Genomic DNA, 21,818 nt, shown 5'->3' with positions numbered 1-21,818 from the left:
AATTGCGAAATCGTTGCGAAATTAATTAACTTAGTTCAATTGATTAAACTCATTAAACTCTACGTATAAGAACGTGTAGGTGAGGAAGGCGTGCATGCGTTGTTGGTATTTCGAGTTCGAGTAAACAAAAACCAAACAAACCACGGCAAACACCTACATGTGTGTATGCACACGCTCTCTCTCTCGGTTTGTTGTTTATAGAGTGTTTGTGTTTTGCATAGGTCCAAGCACTATAGGTTTGGTGTGCGTGGGGAAGAATTTTAAAATCACAATTAGTAATAATCTCTCTCCCTACCAAACCAGAGTTGTAAATAAACCCCTTCCCCCTCCCCCCAGGATAAGGGTTGCAGAAGAGGATGTACATTTTGAAGAGAAGGGGCAGAGGGGAACGCATTGCGCAGGAGATGAATAGAGCTCATACATACAGACACAAAACAAAACGAAACGAAAGAAAAACACAGAAAATCAGAACAGGACGCGCATTAGCACAAGGCGCTACGGTGAGCGCGGGATTATGAATTTAACTATATTTTTACTACGCATAAGTGAGACTAAAATATAAAACTATTTAGTACTACTATTACTATTACCACTAACTACTATTATTACCGCTACCTTACTAGCGCCAACCAACCACTCTCCTTAGCCAGGGTAAGGCGTAGCGGCGCGAGAGATAACCATTTGCAAATATCATGCATTCATAAATAAGCAATAAATAAATAGCACCTAATGTGTACCCCCCCCCCCCTCCCTCCCCCATGTGGAGTAGAAAAAGAAAGGAAGGAGGAAGGAAGAAGGAGTTAGAAAAAAACACACACAGACACATACACAAATTATTCAACGCTGCGAACAATGGCTGTAAATCGTTAAAGGAATCTAAGGAGTCCATGGCACAACAACACAACAAACAACAGGGGGATCGTAAGCGATCGCAAGCAGCTAGAGCTAGAGAAAGAAGACGGAGACGAAGATAGAGAGAGAGAGAGAGAACAAGAGAGAGAGATAGTGTTCCTCTGTAAATAGTTCCGTTTGAAATCGGGCGCGAAGAGTCATTTGGAAGCAAAATTCAACATAATTTGCCAAAACACACACACTCACACACACTCACACACACTCACAAAGACAGAGCAGTGCTTCTTCAGCAGTGGCTCCTGGGATCGTGCCACGCGCATATTGTGTATTATTCGGATATAAAAATACATTGAGTGAGAGAGAGAGAGAGAGAGAGAGAGAGAGAGCGATGCACGATGAAACAGACAGAGCAACGTGCGTGTGCTGTGTGTGTGTGGAAGCAAAAAGAGAGCTAAAATTATTGAACTGCAAATTTGGGCTGTTAAACTTCGTTCGTGCTACCACAAATATGGTTCACTGTCGTCACTAACCGAATGATATAGGGAACTACACAGACACAGACACATACAAAAGAAGAGCTTTTGGCCAGCTTCCTTCAGGGGAAAAGGGTTCAAGGGGGCAATGGGAGGGAGGGGGATAGTTTTTGTGATCCCTGCCCTTCAATACCAATGATCGTATACAAACGAGTGGCGTCGCAGCACAGTATAAGCAATAGGCAATAGGGCGAGAGAGCTCATTGAATCCACTCCTCCTCTTCCCCCCCCCCCTTCCCTCTCCAAGGGGAACTGTTTGTGTGCGTGTGTGCGTGTGTGTGTGTGTGTGCGTGTGTGTGTGTCAGTCACAGCTTGAACACATCCACTCGGTGATCCAGTACCACACCAGAGTTCAAACCAGAGACTCGTCCAATCTTCTACTTCTGAAACTTTGTACATACAACAATCAAAACACACTGCATCCACTGCAACGATCTGTATGCTTGTGTGTGTATGTGTGTGTGCGTATGTGAGAATGAGTGATCTTGTGAGATATTTAGCAAAAACACAGAAGCCACAACCGCAACAGCCACAGCAGCAGCAGGAGTAGCAGCAGCACCACAACCACACAATGCCATCGTACCGGGACTCTCTCTCTCTCTCTCACACACACACACACTCGATCCCGTGATGGAAGAATTGATACAAAAATATATATATTCCACCCTCTCGCCAGCGTGCTGTCGACCCCGAGAGTAGGGAATGAGCAGACGGGAGAGAGTTTGGGCAGAAACAACATACAAATAAACAGGAGTTAGTATAGTAATAATGCAAAATACGCGCCACGAGACGACGCACGGAAACCAGGGGGAAGGGCCGGGTGGAAGAAAAAAACAAAAAAGAAACGCCAGAACGAAGTGGGAAAGCCGAATCCAGTGATTTTATAGAAAATACAAATAACAATTTTAATAACGACCAAACTTAGTTATACTAAATATATATACATGAAAATATATATATATACATATACATATATATATTAAAACATATTTTATTGATTGCTAAGCAAAATTATAGAGGGAAAAATCAAACGAGAGGAAAGCGGATAAAATAGTAAAAAGAACGAGATAGAGAGAGCGAGAGAAAACGGAGCAAATCCAAAAACAAAAACTCTAGGAGAAAACTAAGCAAACAACAACGGCAACCAAACGTTGTTGTTGTCGTTCGATCAAGACAAAGCGTGCAAGTGGCAGTGAATATACATAGGGTACTAATATACATATATACATAATAAGTAATAACCAAAATCGAGATCGCTAATCGAGGGACGAAAGGCATGGTTCAGCATAAGAAAGAAGCAAGTCGCGTTACAAGAAAATGGAAGCAATGGGCGGAAGAAGAAGAAGAAGAAGAAGAAGAAACAATGCATAACATAAACCATTAATTGACTACTAAAACACCAACAAGTGCTATTAGTAATAGAAATCGAATATTATCATATGTTATTGAAAAAAAAGTAAGAGGGATAAGGTATAAATACAATTACGAATTAAAAGCAAGCTCACACATACACAAAAAATAACATACACACACACAAACATACAAACAAACAAACAAACATACATACAAACCACACAAGTTTATAAAATAAAGGGCAAAAAGAAGGAACACCAGGCCGAAGCAGATCTAATTGAAAAAGGGCGTAGTAAAAAACATAGCATGAAAGTGTGATGGCGTTGGCACAAAATGGCTACCAATAAAGCAAGGATCTAGTAGGTCAGAATAAACATACACACACTCATACACATTGACACAAACAAACCAAAAAACACGTGCAAATAAAGCCAAGGGTAAGAAGGTAAGAAGAAGGTGGGCGTGCGGATACAAAACAAGAAAATATCTAAAATCGGTACCATTCTCTGTACATACATTAGTTTGGTTCATTACAAACGTTTTCGGGGTACTGTTTTACTTACTATAAGTTCGGTGAAAAAAAAACATAGTTACTGCCTTACATAACTATATACATATATACATAGCGGTGTGTATGTGTGTATGGATATACATATATACACACACTCCCACACACTTATATATATATATATATATATATATATACATATACATACATATGAATAAAACTAATTCGGAATAAGCAAAAGAGCTACTATTATCGGAAAGAAGGCAGACGCAGGGGCGGGGCCGCTGCTAAAACACGGCTACAAAAGAACATTAACGAACGGACAACACAACACAACCAAACAACGACGTGACAAAAACACACACAAAACTTGACGGTGGCACACAGACACACAAACACACACGAACCCATTTGTAAATACTTACCTGTATACAATTACTTCAGACGTGCAGAAATGAAAACTGAAAAACTACATTAAACAACAAACTTTAAACTAAAAACACCCATAAAAAGGATTTTATAAGGATAACGCTTTGACAGTAATATAAAAACACACCACTAACGATTTTGATTTAAAAAAAAAATGACAAACAAACGACGCGCCTACTTTGATCATTAAAGCCCAACCATCGGACTACGGAGACAGCAACGGACGCAAAACGACACCACTACGAACACACGCATGCACGCAACGCAAACGCAAACGCCACGCTCAAATGTACTACGCAACTACTACACACCTTCCCCATACACCAATACGTACACACAAGGAAACGGAATCGGAAACATTCTTCAAAAAAAACAAAAAACGGCAAGGTTACGCGTTCAGAACGGCGGTAAAAGTGGTCTTAGGAATGCTCTAAACTCTTCTAGATATAAGTTCTAATTCAATACTACCTAAAACATGAAACACCAATCTCTCTAGGGTATGAGGAGGAAGAGTTTTGTTTTCCTTTCATTTCATCGTTTTTCGTACGAGCGCTAGGAGGAACAAGAGTAAAACGGGGGAAAAAAGATACAATTTAAAATGAAACGGAAAAACGATAAAAAATAAAATCACAACCAAACTCTAATCTAATGAACGAAAGCAAACAAGCAAACCAAACTTACCACCCAGGCACGCGCGCCCTTGTCTGTGTGCGTGTGTACTGGGGTTAGTAGGAAGGTGCGGTGTGGCCGTACCGCGCGCAGCACAGCCATTTACAGCACAAACAGCGGGAGGACAAAAATCGAGAACTAGCAAACAAACAAAAAACGGTACTAGCTTAAGAATTGATTCTAGTGAAGCCCCACAACCAGTAGCAGAATCGGGCCTGAATTTAGCGGCTCATTCCCGAGCGGTTCTAGCGACGAGGACGAGTGGGATCTAGATGGGAAAAGGATACATATGTAGCGAGTAGTTTCCGTCCCGGCCCCCTTTCCCCATGCATCTTCAACACCCCATCTTCAGCGTGCAATTGGGGTTTTTAGGTATGTAAGGTGTAGAAGAAGCAGCTACAGTGCGAAATAATGGCAGAACATGGAAGCAAAATGTGCAGCCAGCCACAAACGATCGCCCTTTTTACACATAGACAGGAACTAGGAACAACAACAGGCTCGTTTCCGTTCGGCTCATCGAATTTGATCTCGTCTTACATACACATACACACACATACGGTTTGTGTTTGGATTTATTCTCTTTTTCTCTCAAAGTCACCCCCCAGCCCCCTCCCCCTCACTTTACTCTTCACATCTCTTATGCATTATAATTATTATTGTAAGTGATTTCAACACAACACACAAAGATAAGGAAAGAACCACAGCAAACACGCACACAACACACACAAACACCCACAAACATATGGAAAGCTGCGAAAAAACAGAAAGCGAGAAAACATAAGAAAACTAAACCAAAAATAAATATACTATTGCTTGTACAGAGAAAGAGAGATAACAAGTGGAGAGAGAGAACAAACCGAAATTACACTCCAGTCCAGGCGAAGAAGCTGCGAAGCGAAAAGCCTCCCTCAACATGCACACATACACATTCGTAAGCGTATAAACGTAAGTAAGCCCAAAACTTCCTCCCAGAAACAAAAACACACACACGCACGCTCATTTGTGTAAGTAATATTTGCAAAACGCAGAAAACGCAGAAAAGTATCATAAGAAACAAACTATATGTAATAACTTAGTCAAGCAAAACGGATTAAATTAAAATGTAAGAGAAAAACAAGAAAAAACAAAACCAAAACCCTAGATAGTGGAGTAAAAAAAACAACAACAAGAAAGCCCGCATAAAATCGGTAAGCAATAGCACAAACACACATACAAACAAACATACAGACAAAAGGAAAACAAAACAAAAATGATGAGGGGCAAATTGTTAAACAACAAAACACACAAACTTAATGTAAGCAATCACAAACAGCAGATAAAATCAAACCAACAGCCTGGGAGGGAGACTGAGCCAAGCAAAGAGACAGAGCAGGCAGAGCATTCGACAGAAGAGATAGAGTAGCATGCCCAATCAACCAGCAGTAGCAGCAACAGACGCAGCAGGCGTAGCAGCAGCCGTAGCAACAGCAGCAGCAGCAGCAGCACCACGGTGGTCAATACCGTTTCCGGTCTCAAAAGGCCCGATTGCCGACAAGGAATTCTTTATCTGTATCGTCCGTTCTTCATCGTTAAAAAGTAATGACATAATTCAAAAATGAAGTACACATTACTCCAAAAACACACACATTCACATACACACATCCACATACGTTCTCTAGGTTCTGCGGAGTAGACAGCAGCAGACATCAGTTCGGTTAGTTTGTTAGATTGACAAGTTTATAGAAGCAGCAGGATCCTCGCGTGTAGCTGTGTGTGTGTCATCGTGCCGAGACAGTGGCGTGCAAAAGCAAAGGGAACGAAAGGGCAAAGTAGGCTTTGCCGGCTGTTGTGCAAAGTGTTCAGCGCCGCAACGACAGCCACGGTTTGGGTGAAATGAGGCGATCGTGGGAAGTTTTCCTTATTCGGTTTCGCTTTGCTCAAATCAGATTCGCCCTCCACTTCGAGGAGAAACGCGTGCGTGCGTGTGTATGTGTGCTGGAGGTGCGATAAGAAACGAAGGTAGGAAACATTCAAGCGATACAAATATACTATAATGGACAGTAAACGGAGAAACGTTTAAAGAAGACAGCGGAATAAATCAAACAAACACCAAATTATGAAACGCATTGACTTGAACACAACGCATCGTCGCGAAACGGTAAGGGAAGGGGGGAAAACAAGAAGAAAACTTACAACTTACCCAGAGTGCTTCCAGCAAAACTTTTTACATACTCGCCTCCTCCCATTTTCGATCGTGTTCCAATAATTAATAATTCCTGTGTTCCGTTTGCACCAACCGCCATCACACGACTTTTGGCCTGCCAACTTGTTCCCACAAAACACTCTCACTCACTCACCCACACGCACAAACACACACACACACACACACACAAACACACACACAGGGGAACATTCAAAGCGCGCGCGTTCATTTTCCGTAGGTGTAAAGCAAGCCATGGAAGATTCCTTCACATTCCTTCCCTCTACAAACCAACCTTTTCTTCCAGTGTGAGCGAGTGACACGCGTTACATAGAGCAAATAAAAGTAAAGAAGAGAGAGAGAGACAGGGAGAGAGCTAAAGAAAGATAGCGAGAGAGAGAGAGATAGCAGGAGGGATGTAAAAGTAAGCAAAAGTAAACGTAGTGAATAACTCAAAGTAACCGTTGCAAACATACACACGCAAGCGCCCATGTCGTCTGCATGCATTAATTAGCGCTAAAATCGTTATAGCTAAAATATTCATTCAATTAAGTAGAACCAATCGAAGCTAAATAAACAACAAAAAAGGCATTAAAAAAACATTGTTGATCGTACTTTAAAATAAGCCGCACAAGGAAAACAAAATATCAAACATCCCCGTTTTGGAAGGAAATTAAACAAAAAAAATCTAACTAAAATCAACACGCACACACACAAAAAGAATGAACGCAAAAAACACACGTTTCTCCGTTTAAAAACGCGTGACTGTGCACTGAAATGTGACTGCATGACAGCGTTGAAGTTTACACAAAATATACAGGTATCGATGGAAAGGAAAGGCAGGGTGGTCCCTCTGTACGGCGCCTGGTTAGGAGAGGGGTGGGAGGGACCCAACATACACACACTAGGGTCCATTGCACGAGAGTGTGCTAGCGGAATGGGGGGAGGTTTGCTGAAACTTCCTTCGCTCCACGAAAACTTACTTCTAAAGCCAAAACACACGAAAACACCAAAAGCACGCTGTTATTAACGGAAAAAATGCCCCGTTGTCTGTCCGTTTCTGTTTTGAGTTGCGTGATATGTAAGCGACGAACGCAAAGGGATGAAAATTCTCATCCAAGCAAGAAAAATCGTTCGTTACATTGTGTTGTTTCTTTCATTTTTCCATTTGTGTGTGTGTGTGTGTCGCTCGCTCGCTCGCTCTCTCTCTCTCTGGCTTGTGCAAAGCGCAAGCCGTTTTGAGAGTACGCGTTATGCGCCATTTCGTTATGCGCCGCTTTGCGCCACGAATCTGTACAGAGAGGCAGGTGCGCCGGCCGTTTTGTTTCGCCCGCCACGTGCGCCACAATGTAATTAACCCCTTTAATAAAAAAAAAAATCGCGTAGCTCGGTGCTAGGCGGTGCGGTGCGGAATATTATAGCTCTAGCTGCGTTTCAACTCTAGCGACAAGTAAATTACAAAACGCAGCAGAATGCGAACAAACCAGCAAACAAACAAACAAAATTATACATGCGAAAACCAGGTAGCTTGTTGTGGGACCAGGTCCACGCGTAGAACGGTCGTTGCGTTTGAGCTTCAAGCTTAGTAAAGATATCGAATCTCTAAAACAAAAAAAAAAACAAAGACCCATACAAACGTTCGTTTTTTGTGCGGCAAAACCGTACCGAAGCCGCCAAAACCATTTCCATTTACGTTCGCGCTTCCCATCCGATCGAAGTAGTCAGGCGGTAGTCGGGAGGCTGTTCGGGAGAGAGCCAGTTGCTACCGCGAGCAGCTTAAGAAAGAGAATGAGTGAGAGGAAGTGAAAAGTAGAGGAAGACAGATGCACAGAAATCCACTCACACACACACAAAGAGAAGAACACAAGTAGGCTACGTCGTACATACAGTGAGGCAAGAAATTAATCGATACGATGCGATCATCCCTAATCGAACGCTAGAAAGAATGCACGCGAGCGATCACGTGACTTTTAAAACAAAACACCCCATTCTAATACTTTTCCTCTCTTGCACTACTGTTTCAAAACTACACACATTGGCAGCAAGGAATTTAGTTTACACAAACCCATACAAACACACACAAACACATACACTCGTAATGGGAAACGATGAAAATGCTCAAACACGTGTATGAAAGCATTTTCATTTCCCTTCCTTATCAAACACACACACACACAGAAAGAGAGCAAAACACTCCCAAACACACAACAACAACACACACACACATCAGTTAAGCGCAACAACCGATTGTAACCGATACCTATGGCCATCGTATTTTTAATAAATCACTGCCAAAATCACTGAACGGACGGAATATATTTGAAGCATGTGTTCACACCACTCCAACACTTCTGGGCTATTGTCTGATATTTCTATCGTATAAATAAACAATTGAATGGGGAAGTTACAGAGACAACAACCATACAATGCCACTAGCGGCGGCGGCAGCAGCAGCAGCAGCAGCAGTAACATCAACAAATTATGACGAAAAAAGCAGAAGAAACAAAGCGAAGAAACTAAACAAAAACCGATTAAAAAGAAGATGAAAAAAAACTATAAATAATAATATAAGGTATAGAAACGAAAGCGATAGAGGGAGAGACCGAGCGGAAGAAGAAGAAGAAAACACACAGCGCTATCGCGATTGATTTACATTAGGAACATACTCACGACACCAATATAAAGAAAAAGAAACCGAAGGGGAGTTTTACGATTTAAAGCAAAAAAATAAAGAACGAAAACGGGAGAGAGAGAGAAAAAAAACAGTAGCGAACAAGGAAGAACACAAGTGGGGAGAGGAAGAGAAGAAAAAAACGCAACGCAGCGAGGTTATTATATGAACAAACAAACAACAACAACAACAAAAAAAGATCATAATATTGAAATAATTCTAAAAGAAAAAAAAACAATTCATATATCCACTAAAACGAAAAAAAAACTTCAATAAAGAAAATTTTAATTCAATCCTTGTTACGAAAAAAAAACAGTGCAATGATGTCAAGATATCAAAAAGACGTTTTTAATTTTGAAATCATATTATTGAAATATAACATTATGTAAATTTTAACAAAGATACAAAACATTTATAATATAATTTACAAAATAAAAAAAATCTGTACAACAACGCGTTATCAATGGAGCGGGCGGCGAGGGGGGAAGGGAGATAGGGTGTGGAAAGAAAACGGGAACGAACGACAGCGTTACTATTGGGGAGCGTTACTATTGTGAGCGCGTTACCTTTTGCCACGTGACGATGACGATCGCACACTGGGAGCGCTAATGGACATGTGCAGAGTGCGCTCGTTGGGCCAGATGCACAGTAGGTCACGATCAGGAACGATGTTGGACTATATTTTCAAAAATGTATGTCTTTTCGTGGGGAAACGAGTCTTTCACTTGCCTTATTTTAAATTTCTTTCCATAAAAACAATCAATTAAACACGCCGCCATTCGTGTGAGACGTATTGGTTAGTTTTATTCAGCGAGTCTTCAGCGGGGGCAAGGACGACTCCTCCCCACCCCACGGCGTATCTCGGGTCTGTGTGAGACTGTAATTATCAAGCTTCTTCCCTACATACTAATGCGGTAGTTTGTATAAAAGCATAAAATCATTTCCCCATTTTTATTTTGTCGTTTTGAAACCTCCACCACTTAAGCTGTGAATTACGCGATCCGATCTAGTGAACGTTCTAAGTTGCTCCACCAATACGACGGAACGGTCACGATCTGGTGTTGCGAAATGTATGCGAAATGCTAAAACACGGTGTGACACACTAATATCCTTGCTGACGCCTCCTGCTCCGGTTCAGCACCGTAATGCCGAGAATTTTATTCGCTTATCACAGGCGCCAGGACACCTCAGGCTCCCGGGTTCGTTCCGCTCCTGTGGTACTTTCGAAGTGTGTGAGTGTGTGTGTGTGTATGTGTGGTTAAAATTAAAATTATTAATCAGTATATCGTCGCCAAGTGCGTCCCTGGTCGAACGTCGCTAGTGCTATTTGCTAATTGTTATTCGGAGTAAAACGGTTGCGCTGTTGATGGTGGCATTCCTACCAGTACCATACAAAACAGATCCGATCTAATCTACTACGCTTATTGGTCTACTTTATCGCAAGCTTCCGGGAGCAGCACTCACTCAATTCGTGTGTTCATGCTGTCGCCATTTGCAAAAAAAATACGGGCAGGGATTCACATTTGTTGCCCGATCGGTCGCACTCACACCTCAGCAGTTTCTCCCTACAGCAGTCGGTATCAGTTTAGCAGTGTTAGTGTTAGTGGGCAGTAGTAATCCATGGGGCTGAGTAGTGTGTTTTTCTGAGGTGAGCAAACCGATCGGAGACTTGGCACGTGAGATTAGAGAGAGAGTGGGGAAATGGAGAGAGGAGCACAATGGCGAGTACTCCTTCGCTTCATCTACCAATTGTCGCGCCGTTCACGGCTCACCATCGTGCGACTCTGCTTGATGTAGGTCGTCCGCGTGTCCACATCCATCGTGCCCGAGCCGTACATGGACGAATTGTTCTGTTAGAATGTACACCCAAACATTAGACACTCTTTCACTTCCATTTCCTTGTTCCACTTACCACCTCCGAGTCAGCGCGCAGATCCATATGGTCCTCCGGGATGATCCAACGCTCCGTAAACTCGCTGGCCGATCGGGCCAAGCTCGGATGGCTTAGCGATCGCTGCAGCGACCGCTGATCGTACCGCTGATCCTCCTCGTCGTCATCATCATCATCGAAGTAGGCCTTGCTGTGCGACACAATGTACGAGCTGCCCTCCTCCGACGGTTCGCCACCGCTGCCCGACCGGCCCGGTCCACCCGCCATCCGCCCAAAGTCCACGATCACCTCCGACATGGAGCGCATGTCGATGTTGTTCGAGTTGTAGGACGAGCGGGAGGTACGGCGCGACCGCGATCCACTAGCGAGCGAACCGGCATGGGCGCCGTACGCGAGATTGGTGGTCGCCGCCACCAGCTGCGGCTCCTGCGTGATCGTACGCACGGACGAATCGCCATCGCTGTCGTACTCGTACAGCGTCGGCAGCGAGCTGCGGCGGGAGCGTGTGTCCCAGGTTTCGCGCTTCTTGCTGCGCTTCGACTGGCGCAGCTCGACGTCCTCGGGCGGGGCCAGGATGCGGATAATGACGTCCCAGGAGCGGGGCTCGAACAGGTTCTCGTACCGTGCATCCGACCGGATGCGCTCGAAGTCCTCCCGAACCGTCGCCTCCGACAGCATCGTGCTGGAAAAGGTACGCAAACAAGGGTGACCATTTAGCGGCCATCAAACAGTGATGCAGCGCGATACTTACCGCAGTGTCGATTCAGTCGTGATGATCTCCTTCCACTTGAGCTTGTCGTCGTAGCTGAGCTGCCGCTGCAGCGGGTAACGGTGCAGCTCGGTGTGCAGGGCGGCCGTCGAGATCGACGTGTCCGGCATGTCCACCTCCTGCAGCACCCGTATCAGCACGTCCCAGTTCGACACGGAGCGATCCTCCGGCGGCAGCTCCACCGGCTTCATATTGCCCACCAGCTCGGGGCTGCGCAGCTCGTCCGCTGCGTACGCACTCGGCAGATAGGTGGAGGACGGCACCGGCATGCTGGCCGACGCGACGGACGGTGCACCGGACGCGCTCGACACGTCCGAGAAGTCTTCCCACTGGCGCTGACGCTGCGCCTCGTAGTTGCGGATCGTAACGTCCCAGGTCGGATCGACCGGCGGTGGTGGTGGTGGTGGGGCGGGCACTGGCACCGGGCGGGCCTTGTACTCCGTCACCAGCCGCTTGTGCCGCTCGACGTCCTCGATCGTGGTGCGCTCGGTGACGGTCGTGAGGAACAGATCATCTACAACGTGAGACTTGAGTTCAGGCTTTTTGTACACGGCGATCGGTGGCTCGGGCAGCTGCTGCACCGCGTCCTCCGCCCGGTTAGTGTGGCGGTCGGTGGTGACGTGCGTGCCGGCGGTTAGCTGGTAGAGGTGCGACGCGTCCACGAGCTCGGTCAGCGAGTGTGTGTCGTGGGCGCGCGGCCCATCCGGTACCTCCAGCCAGCGTCGATTGGTGGTCGTTACCTGCATGTGAATGGGGGTTTGGTGGGTGGGGGTGGGGGGGGTGTGGTGGAAGGGGCGGCAAGGTGTTTGTGGGTGAGAAGGCAAGAGAGAGAGAGAGGGAGAGAGAGAGGGTCCGGACAAAAACACAAAATTTCATAGTTAGTGGAATGTGATGCGGTGCAATAAGGCTTTGGATCAATGGCTTGGAAGCAGTGCTGCAAAATGTCACTGTCAATGTCATAAATAAACTGCTGACTGAAACAGAATCCATGTCAGCGTCATATACTCAATTGTGATAATCAGTGGTGATACTCAAAGCGATTGGTGTGATCAATGCATGCTTCGTGACATTTTTGCGATCATCACTTGATCCGTCACTATGTCATGACTTTTTTTTACTGTGATCAATTCTGCAAAATGTCACTACCGTTGTCATGAAAAATTCCGACTAAAACAAAAAAAATGTCAGCTACACGAGCACGAGCTGTGATGATCAGAGGTGAGACTCTAACAGTTGGTATGACCAATACATGCTTGGTGACATTGTGTGCAACCAACTCTTCAGTCGTGACATTTTCAGTCGTGACAATAATGCTCATTTTGTTGCTTGGAATCACACGCCAAGTATATTCCAAGAGTGTCGTGACTATCACCAACACAAAATGTCGTGATCAAGTGAGTGATCAAGAGTTAAGTGCTCAACAAAATGTCACCAAGCATGTGATGAATGACCAACTATATGAGACTCACATCTGATCATCTCAGTAGTGTACATGAGCTGATTTGAGCGTCGTTTCAGTCATGACTGTTGGTGACTGAAACGATGACATTTGTCAGTACTGTTCACAGGCAGAAAAGGTCATGATTATGCTGGCGCCGGCATTAAGCACAGCTTGTCAGCCAGAGTATCGCGTTGGGCATGTCATGACGCACTATCATTGAGTTTCAACAATGAGCATCCAGCTACACTTCATTGTATTCGTTGGTGAATATCTCGTGATGCTCAAGACATTTTGCAGGACTGCTCGGGAGACGGAGTAGGATTAACGGGAGGTGGAAGGGAGACAGGGTGGATGGGTGGGGTCGGGTGCTTATTGGCATGTATATTAACCGTGGTATTATAGCGCGGGATCGGCGGCGGACTGGGCGGGTAGTCGAGGTGCGCCGGGACGGTGTGCAGCTCCGGCACGTACGTAAAGTGGGACTGGGCACCGTCCGCGGCCATCGATTCGGTCGTCATCACGCTGTCCCGGTCTTCCTGCGTTTCCAGTATCGTCGACAGATTGTTCCGATCGCCCCCATGGCTGATGAGCGTGCTGCTGTTGCTTTCCGTGTCCGACACGGACGATCCGCTCATCGACGACGGCAGCGAGGACGGTGGCGGCGGGGAGCGCTTCACCCGCACCTGGATGTCGAACTTGGGTGAGGGGGGCAGTGCCGCCCCGGCCAGATGCAGCTCGTGCGTCTGCCCGTACGCGTGGTGGTCGGCCGACGCCAGGCTGATGCCGTCGTGCACGTAGGCGCCGTTCTCGTACGCACTGCTGCTGCCGCGCGAGCTGACCGGCAGCGAGCCCGTCTCGACCTCCTCGTTCTCGGACTGCGACTCGCTCGGGTAGTCCGAGGGGATGAGCGCACCTTCGCTGCCGGACGAGCTCTGGATCGGTGGCGGGACGGCCACGACCGGCCGGGCCACCTTGAACCCGGACACGCTTCCTGCTCCAGGGCCCATCCGGTCACGTTGGGTAGTGGTGGTCGTGGTAGTACAGTACAGACAGACAGTGTGTGCCAGGTTGGTGCCAGAGAGAGAGATGGTTGATGGTGGGGTTTTTTGGTGCGATTTGGCGTGGTTTAGAGTTTAGACGGCGCAACGATTTTAGAGAGAACGAATGAAACGAATCGTTAGAAAAAGAGTGTGTGTGATTGTTACAGCGCGCCCAGGCGGGCCGAACGCGCCAGTTGTGACTGCGTGCATCAAAGAGTCAGAGAGTCGCCCAGTTAATTGTCCCTCCCAATAGAGCTCCTTCTCGGGAGACTTCTTTCCCTTACCTATGCTTCCGCTTTCCAGGGCAGTAATCTCGGATCCGCTGCCAACGTGCACAACACGACGCACGATCGGTATCGGACGGCGGCGCAGGCAGTAGTAGGACACTCCCAACCCTAGCAGCAGCAACGTGAGGAACATGATGGCGCAGATAATGAACAGGATCTGGATACCTTTCAGCGGTGGCTCAACGATCGCGGGTTCGTTAATGCTGCAAGTCCGAAAGAGTTGTCAATATCTCCATGACTCTAAAGCATCTATCTATCGCACTTACATTGGTGCTGGTAGACCAGCGGGAATGGGAGCTACCGGCGGTGGATAGCGACACACGATCGTGATGATCTCGTCCCCATCCATCTCGAGCCCGGGATGGAACCGTACCACAATGTTGTTGGTGAAAACTCGTTGCGGTCCCTGCGCGGCGAAGGACGACGAATCACAATCAAAAATCACAATCAATCAATCGCACCTCTTCTTCTTCTTACCTGCTTCGTTCCACATCCTTTCAGTGGCAGATCGATCCGGTAGCTCAGATCACCCTTGCCGCTCGTCTGGCACGCGCTGTTGCGATCGTAGTCGGCGTACGCTTTACCGTAGAACGGTTCGTTAAACTTTAGCTCCACCTGCATGAAGCCGGCGGCACAGTTCAGTGCCGCTTTCGTTCGATTCAGGAAGATGATCGGGCTCAGATCGTCCAGTTTCGTAACCTGGGGAGGGGGGGAGAGAATGCATGAGAGCAATTCATGATGGACAAGGCAAATGAGCCACAAAACCTTTACCTTTCCATCCAGGGTGGCTTCTTCCGGCAGACCTTCGCCCTGGTACTCGATGCTGTTGGCCTGCGAGGCATAGTTCGATTGGGCGTGTGACCTTTCCGGCCACCACACCACTACCACTGCACAGGCCAATAGGATTAAGCTTCTCATCGATCTCATCTGCGAAGGAGAAAAGGGAGATTTTGCTGGGTGTGAATCATGGACGATCGTGTAGTTTAGTTTTGGTCCTTCGAACCGGATTCAATCGAAATATTGATGGATTATCGTTATAAAAAAAGCCCACAACCAGGAAATTCGTACAATAGCCATGCCATTATTAATTTCTATTTTTCCATTCCATAAGCTCGTCATTACCAATTTCGATCGAAAACACCTTCGATAACGAGCCAACGAGTCTGCTGCTCTTGCTGTCATTATGTGGAGCTGCGCGATCGCGATCGCGTAGTGTAATAATTAATGGAAAAAAGCCAACCAACTGAAACAGCTGTTGGGGGGGGGGGGGGGGCGTCTGCTTTACTATAATGACTTTGCAGCTTACTTCCCTGCCCCGACGGTGCTTTGATACTTTCATTTTTCGTGTGTGTTTTTATTTGGATGATATTTTGCTCCAATCCTTTTACTGATATTTACCCATTCTTCCGAATCGATCGATGCGTCCGTGACTTTAATACTTTTTAGTTTTTGCTGCTGCTGCTGCTGCTGCTGTTTGCTTTGCCATTTTATGGTACGGTCTAAAGCGCACACTACACAGGCTTCGGTGTGCCTTGGCTTCACCAAACGGGCCTTTCTGTGTGTGTGTGCTCATGTCTCTCTGTCTTTCTTCTCCGTACCTTTGCAAAAAACATGTCTGCGTTCGTGGCAAAGAGGAAGGAAAAGAAAAAAGGAAAAACAGTGTACAAAATCCCCGACAAAAATGGACATGACATTTTTGCGCAATCGAAACCGGTTGCACACGTCATGCGCGTTCAGCACCAGCGCACCAAACAACACGGTTCAATGGTGGTACGACTCTGAACGGCTTGCTGGTCGGTCAGCTTGGAGTTGATGGAGTTTGCTTGCTTGCATGTTTGGTTCGATACCATGGCCGCAGGGTGTTTCGATCGCGCACGTTCACTGCCGATTTACGAGCGGCACCAACTTGGATCGATGCGGAGTCTTGGTATGCAAAAACCCGTCTTTGAGGGCTTCCACAGAATCGCAGCTGCATTATCTGGTTTATCAGAATCGAACTCCCCACCCGGACGGTGTATTGCAACATACGCACCAGACACACAATTAGAAGCCGCCTACACGCAAGACTTCAACAGGGTGTACATGCAACCGTGGCACGCAGAATCAAAGCGCATACAATGTGTTGCACCCAATTACAGGCGAACGAATGGCGCGCTGGGCACTGGGAATAGGTACAATCATATTGAGCAACGCTTTAACCCATCTTAGTGCGTGGATGATCATACAGGGTTGGTTCGATTTCAACAAATTCAAAAGCTCAACATTAGATGGTTGGACTTGGAAATTGCTTTTTTTACAGATTAAAAATGAAGCCCACTTTGGGATCATCAAAGTATAGCTTTCCCAGTAACTTATCAATCCACTGCCACGATGACGGCATTGTCTGAAGTTTCGGCTTCGGTACGACCCTCTCACGCAGATGCGTGTGTGTGGGACGGCACCCCCAGCTCAATTGGAACAGGGTCGATGGTGAGGTGAGTGTGTGTGTGTGTGTGCGCATGCACACGATGAGAAATGCTTCTAGCGCACCCAGAGCCCTCCACAGTGCACAGTGTGTTGTTCAATGGTTCATCTCATCGAACCGAAGGTAGTATTTTGCAATGTAAATAGTGTGTCTTAGTGTGCGAGATCTTCGTTGCTATAGACACACACACACACGCAGACACACAGCACCTCAGAGAGTGAGGGTTCGTCGTCGCCGTTCGTCGCTAAGCAATCAACCCCTTGGCGGAATTCCAATGAAATTGTCATTCCTAATGGGTGGGTAATATTTATTCTCCACTGCTGATGCTTTGGCCGGATGAAGCGTGGATGCGGTCACGCGCGTTACCTAGAACGATGTGGATGTGTCGCCCCGCCAGTCTGATGGGGGCTTATGCAAGTGGCGGCCTAATGGACCATGAATCATTCAAGAACTTCCAGAGGTACGTGATTGGAGAGTTGTTTTTCCACCACTTGATGAATGATTACCTTCCTGTTCGACAAACGGCAAACGGATTCCGTCCTCAAATCGGCCCCGAGAGTGTGGCCAACAACACCATTTTGACAATTTCGCCCGCCCGCCCGATTGTCTCACCGCGATGACGTCAACCTTCACACGACAAGGCAGCAGAGCTACAACGAACGTACACTAAGGCTGACATCCAAGCAAGCTGGATTTCACCGTTCATGTGCCGATGTGCCCAAAATTGTTAAGACAAGCTTCCTACTCCCTTCCCCCTTTTATTTCCTCTTCTCCCACACGCGGCGACAAAACATACCCCCCTCCCATGTCCGGAGAAAAGTGGGACGCTTTGGGATGCCAGCATTCGGTGTGTGTAAGCTTGGCATGGCAAGCGACGAACCCCCGTTAGAAAATACAACACGCGAAAATGGGAACGAAATAGAACATCGAGCGGCTGGCTCGAGCTGGTGCCTACTGTGGCCTTCATTTAGGCACTTTACACGGGCACAGTTTACCCTTGGCAGTACTTGGCACGGTCTCAAGCGCTGAGGGTGTTGGTGGATTTTCTCTCTCTCTCTCTCTCTCGCCATTCCGCTTCCGCTGCTAGTGCTTCAACTAAACCAACAGAGGGGGGCCAAAATGGGAGTAAATCAACGAGCTTTAACGAGTTGTTTGGTTGCACTGCTTCGCGGCTTGTACGGAGAGGAGTGAGAAATAATTTATAGAAGAAAGAAATTCCTTCCTCACCACAAACGCGCAGCAAGAAACCTATAATTTGCATAAAACGTTTCCTCCTCCTTCTTTTTGTGCGACCGAAGCGAAGCGAAAGAAATGCTTGTCAGGCCTTTTTTCACAAGAATTTCATAAGATGTCATAAAAATACACCTCACACTCACTGAAGCACTTTTGCACCGTGGCAATAATCGTCTCCTCAGGTCATCAATCAAACAGAACCGGAGCGCAACCGAGAATGTTGCCGGACCCGCGCGTTCTCCCGTGCGGCTAATCCTGGGCGAAAGGGTTGCAATGCAGCTCCAGATCACTCCGTGGCGTTCGCGAAGAAACCGGTTTGTACGGGCACACCAACTCCACACTCCCCTTTTTGGTCCGAGCAGAGATTAAATATGATCCTGTTCCTTCTCCCTTTGATCGCCGTGCTGGGTCGTGATCGTCGCGGCGCACAAAGAACGCGCACCAAGGGGGGGGGGGGGGGGAACTGAAGGGGAAGGGCAAGGCAAGTGGAGTTCCTGTGGGGGAGTACGGAGAGTGCATGCAAAAATAGGCTTCCACAGGGTCAACCTACGCGCGCTCGCGCACACAAACCCCTGCTCAAGGCGCGCGTTAGTTTTCTTTTCCTTTCTGCTTCACACTTCGTCCGACGCCATTTTGGCGCATGACTTCGACCCAACGACGCGACAATTGGGATTATGTACCGTTGGGAGGGTTGGGGTTGCTGAAAATTATATAATTATCACCGACACAGACGTGGGTCCGAGGTTTACAGCCGACGATCGTCGACGATCGTAGATTCCTTCATCTTATAAATGCTGCTGCAAAGACGCTTTACGGCTTCGTCGTGAGACTGGGGCTGGTATTAAAAGATCGCCAAACATCAATCATTGTGCCTTTCGGCGATTTGCTCCCGCCGTCAATCATAATTGAAGGGATCAATTCGTTGCAAAGAATAAGGGGGTGCGGGAGGGGGAGGGGAGGAGAACAGGCCAGAACCTGTTCTTGTGCTTGTTCTTGTGTTCGGCACTGTGTGCGTAGGTATCGGCAAAGGCCAAAAACCTAACCAGATTAGCCTACCACATCGTCAATCCTTCTGCTTCTTTCGACGTCATAGGTCATACCAGCGCGACCGTGCTTGACATAAATGGACCGAACACGGTCAGCTGCTTTTCAAACCACACTTCCACACTGCGTCCAACTGTGTCTCTCTCTCCGTTTTGGGGCTCAAAAGAGATGAATAATCGGCCGATGCTCTCTGGTGGTGTGGAGAGGAAAATTGTACACCACTTCTGTGGCGTAAAAACGCATACAGAGCCACTACTGCCTCGGGTCAGAAGCTCCGCAGTAAGTCTGCAAAGAAGTGGTCTGCACCCACGTACGGTAAGCACAAGCTCCCACGGCGAACGCCCAATGAGGAAACTCGTTCGCGACCCCCCTGCACTGCTGAAACGACGCGACCATCGCGACAAAACGGTGGACGGAATTCATTCCCGCTTCGCGCTTCGATCCCGATTCAAGGTTGTTGCCGTCCAGTCGAGTGGGTGCTTGTGTATTTGTGCGCGTTGTGGGTTGGTTCAGTTGGCGAATCACCAAGCGGCGGCTGGGATGTTGTTGGTGTTTGGGAGAGAGGAATGTTTTATAATACATCTATACTTTTATGACAATTATTTCATGGCCTCGGAAGGGTAAGCAATGCAATGCGGAAACACTTTCTGCAATTTGCATTTACTGAGACGTTTTAAAAAAAAGGTGACAAATGTGATGGATCTACTAGCTACGATCAGCAACCATTTCGAGCACAGCTGCACACAAACGACACTAAAGAAGACGGAAACAACAATCGCTTCAATGCACACCACAACACAACGGTAGAGTAACCGAAAGTAAGCGATGGTCTCATCGCTGCTTGCGTTTGAAAATGATTAGCTTTATATAAGTGATCGTCGAAAGGGAGGGAAGATGATCACTGCTCGAATTATTGTTTTCCCCTCGAACACACTTACCTCTTTGCTGGCAGTTACTGTTTATGAAAATGCAGTCTGTGTTTGAGTAGTCACTTTAGTGAGTCTTCGCTACACGGTCCCTTCCGATGGGGGGGAAATTCCATCCAATCCAGCAGTACTAAGCTGCGTGGAATGTGAGTCGAGCACTTTTTTTAGATGTTTTGTTGCCACTGCAATACACACAACGTTAGCAATTATTAGCGATTGTTATTATTTCACTTTTACATTCACTTTTTCGCCCGTTCATTGCAGTGGTTGTAAGCTGAAACGGTCACTCACACACAGACACACACACAAATGCACTTACACTCTAACCCCCCGTTTGAAGCAAGCAAAGCGGGATCGAGATGTGCAGAAAGAGGCGAAGGAAAATCAAATCACCACCACACACAAACACACACCCGACACAAATGCACCGCTGCCAGCAGAGAAAGCGAGAAAGCGTGATAGCGAAATGAAGCTGCTCGAACGAAACGAACGAGGGGACAGAAGATGGCAGTTTAAAACACTTCACCCTTGCCTGACGGGGGATGGCGCGATCGATGGGAGCTTTTATGCTTTTTTTGTGTGTGTATTTCATTCCACCACCTTCCCTTGCTTTGCTCACACTTGCACACATTCACACGCAAGCAACGGACACTGCATTCTTCACTGCATTTTTCCAGCAGCAGCAGGGGTGTTTAATTTTCCACCCAAATTAGTTTACCTTTTTTCCAATCAACTTTTGAAGAACAGCTGGTACAGTACCGTTCCGCACAGAACGGATGAGGGGGGAGGGGGCGTTTAGAGAGTACACGAACACAAAATAGAGAAGACGGGTGGGATATGACCCAAGGTAACAAACTCAGCACAGCAGCCAGCCAGCACACGGCGCAACGCGCGCCCGAAAGCACCTCGTCAAAGATGGAGTTGTTGCTCTTGCCAGCTCCAACCTCTCACTGACGGGCATTGAGTTGTAGAAAACAAGTTTTGCCTCGCTCGCAAGTATTTCTCTCTCTCTAGGCTCACCTACGCATACGCACCTTCTCTCACGATCGCATTCGAGCAAGAAAGATCAGTGACCGTGTTTTCCGTCGGAGAGCTTTTCGATTGTGTAGGGCCTTGTTTTGGGGGGTCCACTGTCTTGCTGTGTATGTGTGAGAAATGGTTGACTGTGTGACGATTGATGACACGAGAGAGCGAAGTTGGCGTTGGCGCTACGAGTGGGCTCGATTTTTTGACGTTTCTATTACATAAGACTTGCACGAGCGGTCAGGCGAGGAACCTGCATGATTTTAAAAGTAAATAAATGCTCTTACGATGTTCGGTTTTGCTTTGTTTCGTTTTTTTTAGATGAGAAATTAAAGTTGTGTTTTGTAAATTTAGAATGTATTAAAATAAAACAAATTAACTTTCATCACAAAGATCATGTCGTAATTCAGTTTGCATACAACGTTGCGTGTACCCTAGCCGCAAAATTGAAGATTTCGGACGTCGTGTGGACGTCGTGTGGACGTCCACCCGACGTCCACACGACG

The 21,818-nt window shown here is 46.9% G+C and overlaps 2 protein-coding genes across 19 annotated transcripts in view; one reads left to right on the top strand and one right to left on the bottom strand.

The window, feature by feature from the left end:
• LOC4577242 (innexin shaking-B) overlaps positions 1 to 5,577 on the top strand; it is a 61,191-nt gene extending 55,614 nt beyond the window's left edge. For all 17 annotated transcript variants that reach the window (XM_061641903.1, XM_061641901.1, XM_061641902.1 and 14 more), the window contains one exon: positions 1 to 5,577. This exon is cut by the window's left edge and continues 1,942 nt beyond it. The gene's annotated coding sequence lies outside the window, so the exon portion shown is untranslated.
• Positions 5,578 to 9,972: 4,395 nt separating this feature from the next.
• LOC1281686 (uncharacterized) lies at positions 9,973 to 21,244 on the bottom strand. Of its 2 annotated transcripts, XM_061641895.1 has the most exons (10): positions 21,008 to 21,244; positions 20,302 to 20,471; positions 15,394 to 15,549; positions 15,100 to 15,321; positions 14,889 to 15,028; positions 14,620 to 14,825; positions 13,685 to 14,286; positions 11,837 to 12,594; positions 11,107 to 11,767; positions 9,973 to 11,044 (listed from the first exon to the last, which is right to left on the bottom strand). In XM_061641895.1, the coding sequence occupies exons 3-10, from the start codon at positions 15,547 to 15,549 to the stop codon at positions 10,937 to 10,939; spliced, it is 2,853 nt and encodes a 950-aa protein (XP_061497879.1). In that variant the 5' UTR covers positions 20,302 to 20,471; positions 21,008 to 21,244; the 3' UTR covers positions 9,973 to 10,936. The 2 variants fall into 2 exon arrangements, with proteins under 2 accessions (XP_061497879.1, XP_061497880.1); XM_061641896.1 differs by lacking the exon at positions 20,302 to 20,471 and having other exon boundaries at positions 21,008 to 21,241.
• Positions 21,245 to 21,818: the final 574 nt, after the last annotated feature.

This window comes from Anopheles gambiae, chromosome 2 (assembly GCF_943734735.2).
Source record: "Anopheles gambiae chromosome 2, idAnoGambNW_F1_1, whole genome shotgun sequence".
NCBI classification, from domain to species: Eukaryota; Metazoa; Arthropoda; class Insecta; order Diptera; family Culicidae; genus Anopheles; species Anopheles gambiae.
This window is presented reverse-complemented; position numbering and strand designations above follow the sequence as displayed.

What these genes read in the sequence shown, in the direction of transcription:
- LOC1281686 (XM_061641895.1), bottom strand. Translation starts at nt 15,549, where the DNA reads ATGAGATCGATGAGAAGCTTAATCCTATTGGCCTGTGCAGTGGTAGTG. An exon ending in TCCCGCGCTATAATACCACG is followed by an intron (nt 12,595 to 13,684) that starts GTTAATATACAT and finishes ATTCACATGCAG; the next exon opens with GTAACGACCACCAATCGACG. An exon ending in ACGACTGAATCGACACTGCG is followed by an intron (nt 11,768 to 11,836) that starts GTAAGTATCGCG and finishes TACCTTTTCCAG; the next exon opens with CACGATGCTGTCGGAGGCGA.